The sequence below is a fragment of the Eublepharis macularius genome, chromosome 13 (assembly GCF_028583425.1).
Source record: "Eublepharis macularius isolate TG4126 chromosome 13, MPM_Emac_v1.0, whole genome shotgun sequence".
Classification (NCBI taxonomy): domain Eukaryota; kingdom Metazoa; phylum Chordata; class Lepidosauria; order Squamata; family Eublepharidae; genus Eublepharis; species Eublepharis macularius.
Window position 1 is genome coordinate 35,582,672 of NC_072802.1, and position 19,196 is coordinate 35,601,867.

General features: G+C 43.7%; 1 protein-coding gene across 1 annotated transcript in view; it reads right to left on the minus strand.

Annotated features, from left to right (window-relative positions):
* Nucleotides 1-868: 868 nt before the first annotated feature.
* MAMLD1 (mastermind like domain containing 1) overlaps nucleotides 869-19,196 on the minus strand; it is a 122,391-nt gene continuing 104,063 nt past the window's right edge. Inside the window, exons 3-5 of the mRNA XM_054996930.1 lie at nucleotides 5,798-5,938; nucleotides 4,405-4,486; nucleotides 869-3,189 (exon numbers count right to left, since the gene is read on the minus strand). Of these exons, the coding sequence (XP_054852905.1) occupies nucleotides 2,153-3,189; nucleotides 4,405-4,486; nucleotides 5,798-5,938 (1,260 nt within the window). The 3' untranslated portion in view covers nucleotides 869-2,152. The remainder of the gene's footprint in view (nucleotides 3,190-4,404; nucleotides 4,487-5,797; nucleotides 5,939-19,196) is intronic.

A 19,196-nucleotide genomic window follows, 5' to 3' on the forward strand; every position in this document is an offset into this window, starting at 1 on the left:
TTCTCCTCAAACTGTTAGCACAATTCATACTTGTAGCAGCACAGTGTAGTGGTTAGAGTGTCAGCCTAGGATCTGAGAGAGCCAGAGTCAAATTCCCATTCTGCCATAAAAACTTACAAGGTTACTTTGGGCCAGTCACACACTCTCAGCAATGCTCTGAACTGCTTCAGGTCCCCATTGTGTGTGTGTGGCGGGGGTGGGGGGGTGGGGCGGGACTTGCCCACATATATCTAAATAAATACATACTCTTAATTGCAGCTTTCGCTGCATACTAATATATGAATCAAGCCTCATTTGCCTTAAAGCAAAAGCAAAGAGTTACCAACTGACTGAGGGCAGTGCGGACTGGTGTGATCTGCCACTGTGCCTTTATTAGAATCCGGGAAAAATCAGCAGACAATGTTTATTACAATGTGAAGATAATTATAAATATGAATGTCCATGGATCAAGCTGACCTTAAGGACAACTACAAGGTTCACTGAAAAACTGGAAACTTGGTACAGAGACTTGCAATGGAGGGGAAACCTCACGGCCAAAGGTTCTTGCTCCTTAAAGGAGTGGGCAGACAATTCTGATCCCAGTCCCTTGAGTGTTTGGGTTCACAGAATACCTTCCCAAAATAACCACGCAAGCAAAAAAACATTATGATGGAATGCCACTCTCACTCTCTTGCCCTTTTCTAACAATAAGGATTCAATTTTCCCCAAAGGCTTGCCAGATCTTATGATCCAGCTCTCGTCTAAAAATAGTAGATGCCTGTAAAGTTCCTTATATTCATTCAAGTAAATGCTGCAGGTATCCTACTTTTAAAAAATGCTGCATCAACCAAAAAGAAAAAGAATACGTGCAAACAGTGCAATTTTTCCCTGGCAGTTTTATTATGGTATGAAGGAAAAAAAAACATTTTGGTGTGCTTGAAGTGGACGTTATTTTACAAATGAAGGATGATGTGGTTATTAAAATATGATTACACAAAGTATGAACGTTTTCGAAGAAGTTTACAGTACAACGGATCTCTTTTATAAACAGACTCTTAAATATACATGACAGAAAAAACATCCAAAGTTAAGCTATTTGCGTTTATAGGCTTTTTTCCCTCTGAGAGGAGGGGGAAAAGCCTCATATTAAAAACAGAAGAAAATACGAAAATTGTTTAAAACCCGGAACAAATCACCTGTACACTACAAATATACATTGTTGAGGAAGGCAACCCAGGCAGGGTTATCCACTGAATGATAAGAGCGGTCTAGTCAGACTTTTGTGCTCTTCTGATGTTGAGGATTTTGCTGAACTGGACTTCACATTGCTTTACCTTCCCAGTTCAACAGCCTTATGACTCCAGGGGGCCATTTCCCACAGACCTGTATGCTTCCCACTTAACTTGTAGATCAATGTGTGAGCATGGACGCTTATTGAAAAAATAAATCCGTGATTCTCAAGTTCTGTCAGTTGAATTCGATCTGCAATGGCTCATTTGCACATGCACGTCACAGCTTCAGGTTCTGTTGCCCCAAACGTGCATGTGCAAAACAGCCAACGGCCAATGGCAGCAAGAGTCTTCCATCCGGCACAGCAGCTGCCAGAATGAGACAACTTATTAACTAATTTGTGTGGGTAAATTTCTGGACCTGGAAGGGATCAGTTCTCATTTGCAAGATCGAAATGGATTTTTCATTCAGTTGACCAGTCACAATAATCTGTGCTAAGAGAACAGGGAAATATGGAATATTATTATGCTTGTTTCCTGTGTTATTTCCCACGGCACCCCCAGTTCATGTGTTATGTCAAAAACATAAAATATTTGATGCTGTAATACACAGTATTACTGAAACTAACAATAATATTTGCATATTTAGAACAAGGTATAATTCATTTCCTATAATATAACAAAGAAGAGTAGTCTATAAGGTATTTACAAGGAATCCAGCAAAGAAGTATAAATACTTCCATATTTAATGTTTAGGAAAACATAATTTACAAAATATTCAAATATGTACAGGTGTCTGAAAAGCCTGTGAAGAAGGTGAAGAGTTAGTTGGCCAAGTTTATTCTTCCATTCATGAATGATGGGGGTGGGGGGAGGGTTCAATGTTTCTTTTTTTGAAAGTTCCTGCACAAATTATTTACATTTCTCTCCCTTTCTCTAAAAAGTTACACGTGGCCAGAGCTCTGAACGTGCTGTCCCAAAATGTCATCTATCATTGTCAAGTTATTTAGCCAATCTTCATCGGTGCCACCTCCGCTGCTGCTGCTTTTCATCAGAGAGTCAATGAAGTCCGCCTCGCTGCAATTCCCAGGCAAAATGGAACTGTTCGGCTGGGCCACAAAGTCATACTGGGGTGGCAGCTCAGCAGCAGTGCTCATTCGGCCGAATGTTCCTGACGGCTGGCCGGTGGAACCAGGATAGGTTGGCGGGCCAACTGCTTGAGCAGGACTCAGCTGGTTAAAACCAGTCACACCTTGCGGCATTGATTTCATAACATTCATTCCAGCTGGCAGAGGTCCTCGGGTTAGGTTGTGTCTCAAGTTTTGATTGTTTGGGATGGCCATGTTTTGGCCAGACTGTCCAAGGTTGACTTTCTGCATCTGCCTGGCCTGAACTCCGGGAGCAATCTGATTGGGCGGCACCACAGCCTGATGAGAGAATGATTGCCCTGTGATGTTTGGCCTCGTGTTCTGTTTTGAGAAGAGAGGACTACTGGAGAACTGCTGCATGCTGGCATCCATTTGGCTTTGATTTGGCATCCTTGGTACCCCCGTTGGTGTCCACATCTGTGCAGATGAGTTGGAATAGACGTTAGGAATTCTTGGCATAGACGGCTGTCTCAAGTGCTGTTGGGCAGAAGGAGGATTCACTAAGGAGCCGGTGCTAAAGCCAGACAACGCCAGGCCTGGCCGAGCCGCAGGATGGCTGTGAACTGTTTGGCATCCTGAATTCATGCCCAGAGAGTTTTGGCTCGGCCGGAGAGGGAGACTGAAATCAGAATTGGGTGGAAACATTCCTGGCTGTTTGCTGGGATTATGAGGAATCATCACCATTGCTCCATTGTTCTGGTTCATAGCAGCGGGAGTGAGCACGGAGCCCAAGGCATTCTGCAACATCCCCTGAGCAGATGGCATTATGCGGTGGTTTGGGGGAGGAGTCTGCATGGATTGGCTGCAGTCAGTCGGCATGGGCTGGGAGACTGCTGTGTAGAAACGAGGAAGGCATTACATTAGCAAGCATACAGATTCCTGAGTGACTCGGGAATGATATCCCCACCCTTTCGAATTTTTCTGAGCACAATACACCATACAAATATTTTTCTTGGAGCTACTTTCAGCCAGAAAAAAACAGAAATTGGCCCAAGCTGCTTTACCTCTTTGCTGAGGGCAAGGCAATGCCAACATGCTCCAAACATAAACAAGCTGAAATGCTTTTTAGCCAAGTCAAATAATCAGCAGAATTAGCTCTTGCTGAAGTGTGCATGAAGCTGCTTGTCAGACCATTCATTCATCAAGGTCTGTATTGCCTACTCTGACTGGCAGCATCTTGCCAGGATCTCAGGTAGTGGACTTTCACATCACCTACAACCTGATCATTTTTTAAATGAAGATGCTCTATCTGCCAGGATATATCTGGAGCCTTCTGCATGCAGAGCATATGCTCTACCACTGACCGACTCAGTGTACCACTTTGGTGGGAAGGGCAATCAGTGGTTGAATCTTTCCCTGCATAAGTCCTGCATTTAGAAAGCCAGCCTGTCAGGGGAAGACTAGGCAAGAACACCTCTCTCTGGCATGCTAGTCTTCTGGTTGTTGAGCAGGATGGAAGAACTACTGGAACATTTCTTAAATATAAATATGTATTTCAAATTGCATTGTTGTCAGCCACCTTTATATGGCTGACTTGATCATTTTTAAATTTACTTAAAATAAGGGTATTATCATTCATGCTCCACCAATGGTTAGTTAGAGTCACAATGGGCATACAAGTTCCTCCAACTCATTGCAAAATTCCTTATTTCAAAATCTGAAATCTGGGCTTCTTCAAACAACATTTTGGAATGCCAGCTTTCAGCCTCTGTTCACAATTTCAGGAACTGCATTACACAGATCTGGTGTTGCTCAACCAAGTTCCATAGCTGCAGAATCCACAATGCAGTGGCCACCTTGAAAACATGGCAATTTCCATACGGGCTTTAGTGTATCATCTTTTCCTTCTAGAGGAGCTTTTCTTTTTCTTTTTCTTTTAGGAGCTTTTCTTAGGAAGCAGGCTATCTTAAGCAACTTGGTAATGGATGGAATTGTAACGTTAACTAGGACAGATGTTATTTATTTATTTCTGTTTCTCCTTGGAATCTCTGAATTAGACAGGACACAAAAGTTCAAGCCTTGAGAGCATGGCCTCTCTCGGTTCTTACCAGGAAACTGATTCATCTGCTGGCCCACAAAAGCACTCCTCTGCTCAGACGCCACTCCCATCATGCCATGTCTTTGTTTTTCCTAGGGGGGAAAAAGAAGGGGGGGGTTCACATCAATGGAATGTCTCTCTCCTAAACTTGGCCACTGCCAACATGAATCATCTACTTAAGTACGTTGGTTGTGCAGGGCGGAGTACATTGGATATATGATGAGGAGAGGGTGCAAGAAAGGCACACACATCTCCCTTCTAGCTGTTTGCAGTGACCAACTCAAGGTGGCTGTGGTGAATATGGAGAACTCAGAGATCTCTGAAGCAAGGGGTTTAGAAAAGTAACAAAGGGGTATTTCTTTATGTACAAGTTTTCCCAATAAGGGGATCTTGGAGGTTTCTGTGACATGCCTTTTCTTCCAGCTGAGGGAACCTACACAGCCGCCTATAGTTTTGGGATCTAGGTTTGTTTTGAAATGTAAACCTTTTCCTCAGTTGCTAGATGTTCTTATGGTAATGAGGGTAAAGGCTTTGGGTTCACCATTGACAGCTAATTTTTGTATTGCACCTGAAGAGTACAGAGATCACTGAATCAGGAGGTTCAACAACAACAACAACAACAACAACAACAAAAGAGAGAAGATTTCTTTATGTACAGGTGATTTTTAAAGAACAGAACAGCAGCCTAGGTCTCCTGATTGTCACAGGAGAAGCCTGGCTGAGGCACTTAAATGTAAGGCTTCAGGTTGTGATTTAAATTCCTTTTAATGCTTGTGGTTACAAGCAGGCTTTCACTGCCCACCAGGTTAGAACCTTTCACACACACACAAGATTACACCCACATCAGCCTGTCATTTCTCAAGAGATAGACTAAAGGGGATGAGGGCTGCACATCACCTCCAACAGTCCTCACAACTCTGTCCTCTCCCAGACGAGAGTTAAACGACTCAGCCACACTACCAGACAGAGCTAGACATGACACTGCCTGCTCTCTTGCTGAGAGAGCCCTGCTGTTGCGTTGCCCTCCAACATGCCATCCCTCCTCTGAAATGGGATTGGATGCTGGGGCTCAAGGATGAAACAGCTGAATGGTTGTTTTACCGCTTTCAGGGGCAGGACAACTTGCTGTCCATCAAAGCAGTGCCTACAGTTCTCCCAAAATTAAAACTGATCTCCAGACTACAGGGATCATGGTAGCTTCAAAGGGCAGACTCTATGGTTTATCATAGAGTCTAGAAGAAACGGAAGTAGTAGGAGTGACATCACATAACTGCTGAGCTCCCCTTCCCAAAACTCAGCCCCTCCCAGTTTCTACCTGCAAATCACAGCAGCCCCATAAGCCACAAACAGTTAGAAGCCCCATAAGCCATCACACAGTTTCTCACAGAAAGGCCAAGACCAACCTGCAGCTGCTGCCGTCTTATTATCTGCTGCTTTAGTATGTGGTTCCTCATGGTATAACCGTTCACCATTGGTCGAGCTGGGCCTGCATTAGGGACCGTTGTTGCCTCCTGAAGCGAAGCCACAATCCCAGAGTTTTGGTCCTGTAAGTAAAAAAAAAAGAGAGAAGAAAAATGAAATCTCACTGCAAAGAATACTGCTGAGGCCACTGAAACACTTGCTACTACATTTCCAACCAGAATCACTGCTGACAAAGCGGTTCAGTTCAGACACCCTCATCATCCTTTACCTAGAGTTTAGAACATGAACCATGGTATAATATATACAAGCATACCATGGTTTACAAAGCTTGTTTTCATTATATTTCTGATCAGAACTACCCAAAGCAGCCCAAAGTCACCCAGGAAGCTTTATGGCAAAATAGGGATCAAATCCACGCTCCAACACATCACAATGAGACTGCATCAGGACTGAAAAAAAGAAAAACAGCCGCCTCAATATGTTCACGTATATCCAAGCTATGCTGGAAATATTAGAAGCCTTCTGGGCAGCTAAACGCTTTTTCAAACTTTCACTGGGGTGGTGGGTGTCAAAGAAACACCTGCACTAAAATTCCTCCTCTTCTATCCTTCAACAACCTAGAATAAAATACCATCTCCTCATTCTGTTCTTATAGGAATTAACATGCACTGTGCCTCCCATTAAGGTTCAAGATTGTTTATATGATTGATATGTACGCTTATAACTGCTTATGTCTGTCTCCTTCCAAACACCAACATAAAATAAAAACGCCATTTGTAACTGCTCAATAAACTAACATCCCCTGTACTTTAGTACACAAAAAGACTGCTTGTAAAGAGTATACAAAACTTCAGTAGTTTCTTTGGGAGAATGCCAGTGTAGTCAATTCACAAGAAAATCATCATGAGAATTTAGCACCGCTGTTTCCATGGCTTGCCAGCGTTACCCTCCAAATAATCCCTACAGAGGGAGAAAGATTTGAGGGTGGGGGGACCATGGAGAGATCAGCGGCTTGTGCTACCTTCTTAATTATTTCTTTTACAACAAGCAACATAGTTGTGCTGAATTTATTTTCATCCTGCTTTTCTGCTATAACTTGACTCCTAAAGCAGTGGCCAGAAATAAAAGCCAAGAAAAATATTTATTAAAATATAATGAAAAGGTCCTTGGGGTGAGTTTCTTAGTGAGGTCTTGACCGAGGCAAAATGGTAGGAGTCTGTCTGCTGCCTCATTTCTCTCCCCCCCCCCCCCCGTCTTAGTACTTGATAGCTGTGAGGGAGGGAAAGGCACAGCTAGAACTGGAACCAGGCACAACAGAAGGGTGCCTGGTCTTGCTGATGCCAGTTGGTAGCTAGGAAGGTTAGATTAAGTTAGTTAAAGATTTAGCCGAGAATTACTATAAAGTTGGCTTAAGAGGGAAACACACTTCAGCTTTGCCAGGGCCTTATCCTTTGCAAAGGCTCACTGCCCCAACGGTACCATGATTCTCACTTTCAAAGGGGCACCCAGCAAATTCAATGTGAGGAATTCTCAGATTACATGCCTCACCTCTTCCAGGCAGAGGACTGAGATGGTCCTCCAGCATCCTAGACCTGGCATGAATAGCCATTGTTGTGCAGTGGTTAGAGTGTCAGACTAAGATCTGGGAGACCCAGGTTCAAATCCACCAATCTGCCATGGAAGTTTGTTGGGCAAGTTTGAGCAAAGTCAGTCTCAGGGCAGAACCACAAGTGACAAAAGGCACAGATTGGACACTTGTCTGCTTCCCTCAAGTTTTGATGGGAAATGTAGGCAGCTTGGCGGAATGTTGGACAAGTGACAGTTGAAAAGTCCATTGGACAGCAGTCAGAGACTGAAGCTGCAAGACCAGGATGCCTACATTTCCCATCAAAACTTGAGGGAAGCTGACAAGTGTCCAATCTGTGCCTTTTGTCACTTGTGATTCTGCTCTCAGTCTAACCTACCTCACAGGGTTGTTGCTTTTCGGATAAAATGGAGGAGGGAAGAATTATGTCATCTGCTTTAGGTGTCCATTTAGGGAGAAGAGCAGGGTATAACTAAATAAATAAATGAAGGCTAGAGTTCAAAAGTACAGAACGAAATGTTTCTATGGGTGGGATAGTAACCAGAGTGACAAAATAGGGAACAGTTGAACAAGAGGGAAAAGAAATTATAGGTCGGTTCCTTTGCCACCATCAGCTTCATAACCTACTTCGGCTTCTAGTACAATTTTACATTATTGATGGCACTTTGTTAGTATTGGCAGAGGACCCAGTATATTATACAGTCGGCACGCTCAAAAACTGGGCTAACGCTTCCTTTGTTTGCCAAATGAAAGCCTGTATCCTTTGTTCAAGCGTCAGTGTTATCAGAAGATAAGCAACCAAGAAAAGGGTAGGTACCTTTTGACATCTGACAATTAGGATCCTGCCATAATAGAGAAAACAGGAAGCCAGCAAGGAAACTTTGTACTGTGTTTATGGAGAGCAAAGCTGAGTGGAAGAGGTGGGGTGTGGGTGGAAGAGATTCGGAAGAGGAGGCGGGCTGCATCACGGGAAGAAAAATCACTGCATCACTCGGGGGAATTTTTTCCTTCTTCTGTATAGAAGCTACAGCCAAAAGAAGGCCACTGAAATCACTCATTTTTATAGTACTTTACTGTTGGTCACGGCCCTTGTCTGTTCTGCAAAGCCACAATGGCTGGAACACAAATGCTCAAAAAGTCAGTTTACCAGAAGATGTAAATCTCCAGCTCACACTGTGTCTCATTCTCATCTTTGTTCACGGATGCTCTCCAGCGGCAATATATTATTAGCACCAGCTTTGTTTATGAAACCATCAGGGCCTGCTTCTCTGCCTCCTGTGTCTTCTTAACCCTCTCCGACCCAAGCAAAAAACAGGCTGCTCCAGGCATTGTTGCCAGGGCCCCAAACTCAGTGAAGGGCCCACTCACTGCCTCAGCAGCACTGACACTTGCAATCAAAGGAGGTCAAAAACAGCACAAGAAAGTTGCCTGTTCACATGCCTTGCCAAGAGGTTAACAGGACAGGACTGCTAGGGATGCCTTCCCAGAGGCATTGCTGAATGGTGAAGCCGGTACTGGCAAAAACCAAACAGGAGTTACTTTAGCAAGAAAAAGTTCCCTTGAAGGTTCTGCCCATTTCATGACTCAAATGTTACAGTACAGCCACATAGTTCTACACACGGGGTCGCCTTCAGGGAAAAAGATCTGCTGAAGGAACAAGGAGTCCATTTGCTTGCCTTGCACTTGCAAGTCTCCCGAGTGCTCCCACCGATTTCCTCCCAACCTGTCTGGCTGTGTACTCACTGAAGCAAAGAGGTTTATCACTACAATGATCACTGGGATTTTCTTGCTCAGGGCGACATCATCTATGAATCCCACCTTGAAGGTGTCTCTCTCCTCACGGATAGCGCACCTCTTTCCCGCTGCAATCTTGACCAACTTCATTTGGAAGAGAACGTTAATTTCTCCCTACCTCACCATATTATTAGGGGGAAGTAAGTGTGCAGCCCACCACTAATTGCAGTAATAAAATGGCTTTAATTATATAAGGTGTTCCTGTACTTGCCCCACTGCAATAAACGCAATTGGATTCATTTGCTTGCAAGTATGTGGGATAGGATGAGTTGCAACGGTTCAAAATGAAGTTTGATAACAGAAAATTTAATTAGCTCCTCAAACCTAGGAGGGTTTTTTTTTAAAAATCTTCTGGGAAAAATACGAACAAAAACAACAATAGAAGGAGATGGCAATTGGCATTCTGCAAAATTACATTCAAGATAAACAAACAAAAAGTTCTATATTTTCACCACTAGTGGGAACTACAGCATTCCCTTGCAGAGAAGGGGGGGGGGGGGAAGCACGCAAGTGTAACAACTAAGAATAGCTCTTGCACATGACCAAAGCGACATTGCTATCTGCATCAAAGGTTAATGAACCTGATTTTCTCCCCTTTTTATCACCTCCCGAGGAAACTTGTTCGCCTTTTCACTCAAAGGCCAAGCCACACAAGCCGAGCCATAATACTCATACCAAGGCTGTCAAACTATTAGCCGATTAACAATTCTTTCATCAACTGCCTTTTAACATAACAATTAATTACACTAAAAGCAAATATATGTGTATATCCCCCAGCATTCTTACTAGTGCCTTTTTGATACACTGAAGAATATAGAAGAATTTCTGATTTAACGAACACCAACAATTATTCTTAGAACAAAAGGCCGCCCCCAATATTTTTCTTTGCATCCCGTTACAATTAAGCACACCAGAACCAAGCATGTCTCTGAACAACTAAATCACGAAGGGGCCCTGAACTAGCAGCTCCAATTACAATTTTCTCTCTTTTAATATAATTAGCGTTCATCAGTTAATCATCTAAAGCCATTTGATTAATCAAGTTTGCAGCCATTGTCTGAACTGAATTTATAGGAAGATGACATGAAAAAAAATTGAGCTTAAAAACAACTAAGGTTCACAATCTCCAAGTGAGAAGTAGATTTCTCCTGGAATTATAATTGCTATCCAGAGGAAATGACAACTTTGTAGAGTGGACTCTATAGCATTACATCTCTGCTGAGCTCCCTTCCTCTCTTTTTCCCAAGCACCTCCCCCAAATCTCCAGGAATTTCTCAACTCAGAGCTGGCAACCCTACAACTCAGTAAGGTTTATAAATACAAGAGATGGATAAACACAGTATGAATGCAGATGGTGCAAAAAGGTTTTTCTTTTCTTTTTTTCTTTTCTTGCCCCTCCATTCCCTCCATAATACCACAAATTTATCTGCTTCCATAACTCAAATAAAAAATATCAGATTAAAAGGGCTGTTAACCAAACTGCCAGCATTAACGTATGTGAAAGTCTAAGCAAGTTTGGAGTCTTAAAACTAATTGTTACGATGCTTTTCTAGCTGTATAGACACCAGTGGCAAGCTTTTAAGTTTGGAGGAGGTTTCTTTTTTTAATAATAACATTCGATTTATATACTGCCCTTCAGAACAACTTAATGCCCATCTTAGCGTTTTATAAAGTGTGTTATTATTATCCTCATGACAATCACCCTGGGAGGTGAATGGGGCTGAGAGAGCTCCGAGAAGCTGTGACTGACCCAAGGTCACCTAGCTGGTTTCAAGTGGAGGAGAATCAAACCCAGTTCTCCAGATTAGAGTCCTGCTGCTCTTACCCACTACACCAAACTGGATTTTTAAAGGTACTCTAGAAAGCATTACATCAGGACAATGATTTCATTTATGTGAAACTATACATTAATTCACCATGTGTACAATTTGGAAAAACACTGCTTTCTGGACCACCTAGAGTAGGAGATCCTTTGCCATTCTTCGAGTCCATTACTACCTCACCTAGCAGAGTAGTCGTAGGGCCTTCGTGCCCTCCTGATTAATAAGCTAATAAAAGGAGGCATTTAAAGTCATTTATAAGCTAGCTGTTCGCAGAGTTCTACCATCCACAGAGACCACCAGACAACACACAGCTTACCAGAATAATCCGAGACATTTCACATGAGAACAAGCTGCTTCTTGCAGACGCACCAAAATACTCCAGAGACTGATCACATGCTGGTCTGCGATAGCTCAGAAGACAGACTGGAGCCTTGGTAACTTTCCCAGGTTTACTAATATTTAAAGCCTTAATTGGTTGCTGATCACTGTTGGAAAAACAGCTTTGAGACCACGGCCTGTCTGACCTATTTTAGTGCTTCACCATTTGAGTATCTCATGCCCCAAAATGTCCTGCTGTCCCATAAAGCATCAACTGTTGCAAGTTGGAACAAGGCATACTGCTACTGTTGATTCACACACACACTCCAAAGGATCTTAATTTTTTATCTTATAGGTAAATATGATCAAGGCTTCCATCTCCCAGTTTCTGATTTCAAAACACTGTCTTGGGATTCTTCTCTCATTAGGCTAAAGGAAACAGTGATTTCTAGCAAGACCTAGATTTCTAGCATCAAGAACACCATGTGACTTGATAGTAGTGTTGCCAGGTTCGGATTGGGAAATTCTTGGAGATTTGGGGGTGGAACTTGGAGAGGACAGGGTTTGGAGACAGGAGGAACCTCAGCAAAGCATAATGCCACAGAGTGCACCCTGCAAAGCAGCCATTTTCTCCAGGGGAACGGATCTTTGTCACCTGAAGATCAGTTGTAATTCCAGGAGATCTCCAGCCACCACCTGAAGGCTGGAAACCCTACTAGGTACAGATGTGACCAAAAAAACATCTTGGCTTGTAATAAAATATTTTATTTATTCATTTATTTAAAACGTTTATTAGCCACCTTTCTATCTTGCAGGAACTCAAAGCATCTTACAGATAAATAAAAAAACTAAGTTAATTAAAAGCAATCCTGAATAAAAACGGCTTCAGCTGCCACCTAAAGATGAATAGTGAGGGCCCAGGTGCACCTTTTGGGGGAGGCTGTTTCATAACTGTGGGACTGCTGCCCAAAAGGCTCTCTCATGTACCCACCAAATGAGCTTCTTCAGTTGATAGTATAGTCAGGAGGCCCTTCCTCTGTGATCTTAACTCCCAGGCAGAAACATTTGGGAGAAGACAGCCCTTCAGATACCCCAGTCCCCAAAACCCACACCTCAAATTGGGCCCAGGATTGGATCAGTAGCCACTGCAATATCTGACTGAATCAGGAACAGGTGCAGCGGAAGTTGGGCAAAAGCACTCCCAATCACCACAGCCAATAAATAATAAAAGTGGCAAGTATTTTCAGGCGTGTAGCCATGTTTGCCTGTAGTAGAAGAGTAAGATTAGGGTCCAGGGGCTCCTTAAAGACTGACTCGATTTCCAGGGTACAAGCTTGTGAGAGTCAGAGCTCCCTTGTACCAGGCAGCAAAGAACTAGTACTTGGAGGTCTTCATTAAATGGGTAAAGGGCCGCATCTCATTTCAAAAATAGATATTCAGCTTGAGCTGAGCCAAATAAGGAGAGGCCCTTGACCTAGTTCAGGGACATCCCAAAGAACTTGGCCCTTGGCTTACACAGACGATAGGTTTCAGGACACTTGAAGATTTTTTTTCTTCTGTTGGTGTGTTATTTTTTTTATTACTACTCAACAGAAGGGCAATCCCTGCGGATGCAACAATAGTGCTTCTGCCTACCTAGGGTTGCCAGGCCCCTTGACTCCCCTGGTAGGAGACTGGGAGCCTGGCACTTACCCTGCTGCGTCCCTGGATTCTTTCTTTGTGCACGCACGCTCCCAGCTTGTGTGATGATGTCACTTCCAGGAAGTGATGTCATCATGTGGGTCAAAGGGTGGCACTGCAGGTCAAAGGGCTCTCCCATGCTCACAGAAGGGCACAATTTGGCCCGAAACAGGCCTGCTGCAGGGCGCAATTTGGGCTGCTGTGGGAGTGGGAGCACGCCGCCCACGGGCACACTGCAATGCCTGCGGGGCACCCCGGGGAGTGTACCCCCTGCCAGCTAAGTAAGTGGGTGCAGGGGTGGAGGGGGGAGCAGGGGATTCTCTGTCCCAGGCAGGGGAATGGCATCTCTGTGTCTACCTCTCCTCTTCTCAGGGCAGGTAGTCTTAAACAACCTCCACTTGCTTTCCTTGCTTTGTTTGCTAGAGATTTCTTCCTTTATTTTCCTTCCCCTTTAGTTTAGAGATGCTTTTAAAGATAAAATTGAGAGCTCTTTGTTCTGAAATCTCTTGAAGCTTCTTTTGGTGTTTTTTGGGGTTTTTTTTAAACACTAGCATTGATAAAAACCATGTAAGCTCAGCAGGGGCCCCCACCTCTCCCACCCATTTACTTGATATATAACCATGTGAAATACTGTCAGACTCCGGTTCTCTGAGCTTATCTCTGAAGCTGCCAGTCAAGGGAAGGCTTTGTTTGAAGTCTGTAAGCGATCTGACGGGGTAGACAGTTTTGTTAGGAAGGAGCTCTTTCAAGTTCTTCTTTCTTACATCCTTACAAGCGCTGGTCTGATGCACCTCACACAAAGCCAACCTGCCTTTTTTTTGATGGAAACAGCAATAAGAGTACAACACCTGGTTGGCATCTGTATCAAACGCTGTTTCACTTTACCCTCTTAAAAATAAAAGACACTTATCTCCATAAAACTACCATTATATTGTGACCCATTCAAGAGAGAGAGAGAGAGAGAAAAAAGACCTAGTACAACAGTATTTTCAAAGACATCTTAGTTCCTAATAAGCTGGGTAGGTAGATTAGATTTTATAGCACAGAGGGATCTTGGCCCTATTGTGGTTTATATAGTAAGCAGCACGTTTCCCATTCCATTAATGCAAAAAATAAAACAAAAACCCAACTGCAGAACAGGATGGGAATAGAGATCAAACTGTAGCACAACTGATCACAATGGTGGCCAAAAAATTTCCTCAAACACATCATGTTGGCTAGTGTGTTTATTCACTTTTTCACACCTCTCCTGCCCTCCTGTTCAGAAAATGAAAATTTATGTAAACAGTCTTGCATTGCCCGTTGTACTTTATCTGCTAGCCTACAACATTCACAAACTGCCAGCCTCCCGGTCTGAACCACATGGTGCACCCATTTGTGAAAGAGTCTAATCAGAGCACTTGAAATTGAACCCTGCCCCCAAACCCATCAAATGCAGAGATATAGACCCCCAATAATCCCACCAGGAGGTATAAAGTCTGTTAGAAGCTCTTAGATTTCACACGGTCTGTAAAAAGGTATCACTCTCTTCTGTGTGTCCAGCACCAACCTAGTCTCAAATTTCTCGTACAATTGTCATAAATGTTCTGGCAGTTTGCTTGCACAGCAAAAGGCCAGAGGTCATGGCACTCTCTGTGTTTAATTCTTCATCCATGTGATTGAACTGGCCTCCTGATTTGCGGGAAGAATTATCCTGTTGGATAACATCGTTCTTCCACAGATTCATACAGTTCAAAAGAACTAGAAAATGCATCATGTCCCACTTTCCACACCAAGAAATTTTCTCCCTACATTATCAACCCCCAACCACCTGAGGATAACCACAGAATAGGGGACTGCAGAGCCGACCACTCCAGAGGATCCAAGTAAATGAACTACAGCAGACATTTAAAAAGACAATTAACAGAAACACAGCCACACAAAACATGTGGGCCATTGGCCAAATCCGACCTTAGGGGAAAGTCCTTTAAAATTTCAAACTGTCTTGCCTTAGGGCCTGTTCAAAGGATACTTCTTGCCCTTCAACCTGCTGAAAACTCACAATGTCATCATCCAAAGGGAAGGGAACAGAAATATCCTCTGGGCAAGCCATTAGTTACAATGATGGCTTGAGCCATCTGTTTCTTCACTTGAAGCTTGTTCCAACAAAACTTGAGACCACTAGTTACCATAAATCAGTGCCTGCAGAAAACAGACTGTAGTCCATTGGGGAACACCTAGTGCCTGCTGGTTGCTGAAATTCTTATAAAGAAATCTGGTTAGATCCAGCAAGGCAGTTATTTATTTAGATATTTATACCCCACTTTTCTTCCCTTTGGGAGCCCAAAGAAACTGACATCATTATTCTCCCCTCCTTCATTTTATCCTAATAACCTTCACCGTGTGAGGCTGGCTACCCTAAGAGGAAATGACTGGCCAAAGGTAGGGTTGTCAGCCTCCAGGTGGTGGCTGGAGATCTCCTGGAATTACAACTGGTCTCCAGGCCATGGAGATCAGTTCACCTGGAGAAAATGGCTACTTTGGGGGGGTGGAGTCTATGGAATTATGCCATGCCAAGGTCCTTTCCCTCCCCAAATCCCACTTTCTCCAGGTTTCTCCTGGTTTCATCTCCCAGATCTCCAGGAATTTCCCAACCTGGAGCTGGCAACCCTAGCCAAAGCTTACCCATCAAGCTTCATTTTTCAGTAGGGATTCGAACCTGGGTCTTCTGTATCCTAATTCAGAACTCTTACTGCTACATTCTAACCATACATGCTCAGGATCACTTAGTATTATATCTTAACAGTTAAATAGATCCTAAACATACTCACTCATTTTGGAAACAACAACTTTGGGACCCAGAAATTCTAGTAAAAGGAGAAAAAAGGAGATTATGCCAGTCTGGTTTGTTTATGCAATCCTGTTGTAGAAACCAACGGTATGGAAGTTGATAGAATTACAAACATTTCCTCTTGGCCTTGGGAGTGTTACAGTGGGTGATTGATCTCAGAAAATGATACTGGGAGACTCCTATTATACCCTGTAGCCTATAGAGTCCCACAGGGCTTGATTTTATCTCTCATGTTATTTAATATTTACACGAAGCCACTGGGAGAGGTCATCAGGAAGTCTAAGCTGTGGAGTCACCAATATGTGGATGATTCCCAGCTCTACCTTTCTTTTCTATCTAATTCCAAGAACGCTGTTGATGTTTTGAACAAATGCTTGGAGTCAGTAATAGGCTGGATGAAGGTGAACAAGCTGAAATGTAATCCTGACAAGACAGAGGTTCTCTGGGTTAGTAGAAAGACTGATCAGCAATGTGAGCTCTCCCCTTGCTTGGATGAAGTTACGTTCACCTTGAAAAGTCAAGTTCTCACCTTAGGAGTACTATTTGACACAGCAGTCACCTTAGAAAGCCAGGTGGCTGCAGTGGTTCAGAGTACATTAGCCCAGTTTTGGCTGGTGTTCAGCTGTGTCCATTCTTCGTTCAGTCAGATCTAGCCATAGTGATTCATGCCTTAGTCATATCTCAGCTGAACTACTGCAATGTGCTTTACTTGGGGCTACCCTTGAAGATGGTTCAGAAGATGCAGCTAGTGCAGAATGCTGTGGCTAGACTGCAGGTTGGGGCCAGCTATTGGGAACATGTGACCTTGATATTACAGCAACTACACTGGCTACTGATCCACTCCTGAGTCCAATCCAAGATGTTGGTTCTACTCTTTAAAGCCATACATGGCTTGGGACCAAGGTATCCGAAGGACCATCTTCTCTCATACATTCCTGCCCAGGAGTTAAGATCACAGGGAGAGGCCCTCCTGACTTTCCCATCAACCAAGGAAGCTTAGTTGGTGGGTACATGAGGTAGGGACTTTTTGGTGGCAGTCCCACACTTATGGAACAATCTCCCCAGGGAGGTGGTGGGCCTTGCTCCCTCACCCCCTAGTCTCAGGAGGCACCTGAAGACTGATTTATTTAGGATAGCTTTTTAAAAGTGGGCCGGATTTTAACCCAGTTTTAACTGTTTCTAATAGTTGTTTTTGATCCATTTGTGTTTGTATTATAACCTGCCTTGACCACCTTTGGAGGAAAGGTGGCAAATAAATAAAATATGAAATACTGTCTCCATCCATGTAATCTTGGCTTTGAAAAAAGCTGACAACCCTGCCTTCTGGATTCTACTTTTGATACCAAATGTTGTCTCCAAAATTTGATTCACACATAGACAAAAATTTCTTGTACTTATCTATACACGTCATAGCCAAAGCTCAAAAACTGAATCCTCTGCTAAGTGCAAACACTTCCCCCCATTTAAGCTTGATTGTACCATCAACCCTCTCCACACAGCATCACACTCTCATCACGGCAGAGGGCAGCCCTCCTATAAATCCAGCATGACCTAAAAGCTTCATTCATCTCACACAGGATTTTTGGTCAGCAGTCCTTCTGGCCGTCTCTACAAGGTTGCACCAGGCCCAATGACAAACTGTCCCACCTCGTGCCTGCCTATAAAGCAGGGGGTTGACTTGTGTAATCAGTTTGTTGTGTCCAGGCAGGCACATGCTAACAGAGAGGCAGATGAGGTTCAGAGGAGTTCAATAATTGCACATACAGCAAAAACTGCCTTGGAAGAAAAGTGATGGCTGGATGCTGGGTTCATATATGAAAGAAATTCAGGATAGGGTGAAAATCTCACATCACCGAGAAAGGCCTAGCCTCGTGCCGTAGTCAAAAACAGCAGAGAAAATACCTTCTTTATCTGCCCTTGTTCTGTCAGAGGTCTGGAAGATCGTAGTAACCTTTCTAGAGAAAAGTAAAGAAAGGTGTTTGGGACTGGGCAAACCGTCTTCAAGGACAGGATGCCATTATCCTTCATGGAAGGGGGGAAGGCTGAATAATGGTTATGCACAAATGTGTAAGCTGAGTTGACTTCAGAAACGTAGGAAATGAGTCACCAAACATTCAATCTAAAAAACATATGCAACCAATATGAAGCTACAGATCCGTACAGGGCCGGCGTGTCCATTGATGTGGTGGGGGCAGCCGCTTCGAATGCTGAACTTAGAAGGAGGTGCCATCCCCACTCGCCTCTCCACCCCTTCACCACTGCTTGGCTTGGGTCCCAAGGAGCTGGGTGCCCCAGCAGCGCGGTAGCGAGCGGGGAGGCGAGCGAGGAAGCGGGTCGCATCCCTGCTTGCCTCTCCGCCCCTTCACCGCTGCCGCCTGCCTCAGGCGAGGGGAACGCTCCTGTGTGATGATGTCACAAGTGATGTCATCGTGCAGGGACAGAGCACAGAGCAAGTATCTCACCTCAGATGCCAGAAATGCTGGCACCACCCCTGGATCTATACAGGTCAACACAAGTAAAATGTCAGGGAACAGCATAGATTGGGCCCATCCCACATCACTGTAACTCACAGTCTGCTAAGCTTCCAGTCTGATATGGTTGGCTGGATCCTGGCTCATCTATATCTATGGCTCTGCCAAGTTCTGTTAACGTGAATTTGGTTAACCTCAGTTGATTTCTTCATGTATGGTTAGAGATGGGCACAAAACAGGAAAATGCCGAACTGTGCGGTTCATGGTTCATTGTGTTTCACGAACCACGAACTTTCATGAACTTGCCCCAGTTTGCGAATCAGTTCGCTTGGTTCGTGAAAATGTCACTTCTGGGGTAGCAGAAGGTCTGCAGAAAGTCCATCCCCATGTTGCCTAGGAAACTGATTGGTGCCAGGCTGTTTGCAGCGACAAACCGAAAAACAAACCAAACGAACCTGCCTAAAGCTCATCATGGTTCATCAGAAATGGGCTCTGAAGAACCGCTGGTTCGCGAACCACGAATCGGACTGGTTCATGATGAACTTTGGTTTGTATTTCAGTTTGTGCCCATCTCTATGTATGGTATCTAATTTGATGAAGAAGACCTTTATGTAGTGAAACATATGCTGCAATAAATGTGTTACCGTTTGACATGCCAGAGGATCTTCTCAGAATGCAGAAAAACACCACAATTGTAGGGTTTTTTTTTTTAAAAAAGTATCTGGTAATTGATGGTTGCAAATTCACTTACTGCTTCAACAAAGTCAGATATTTTGACATGATATCCTCATTTTAAAGCAGTAATTCTAAGAGGTCATGGATGCTTTGTGCAAAAGGACAAAGATTCAGTATCTCTTGTCTGAATGTGCACACTCAGAA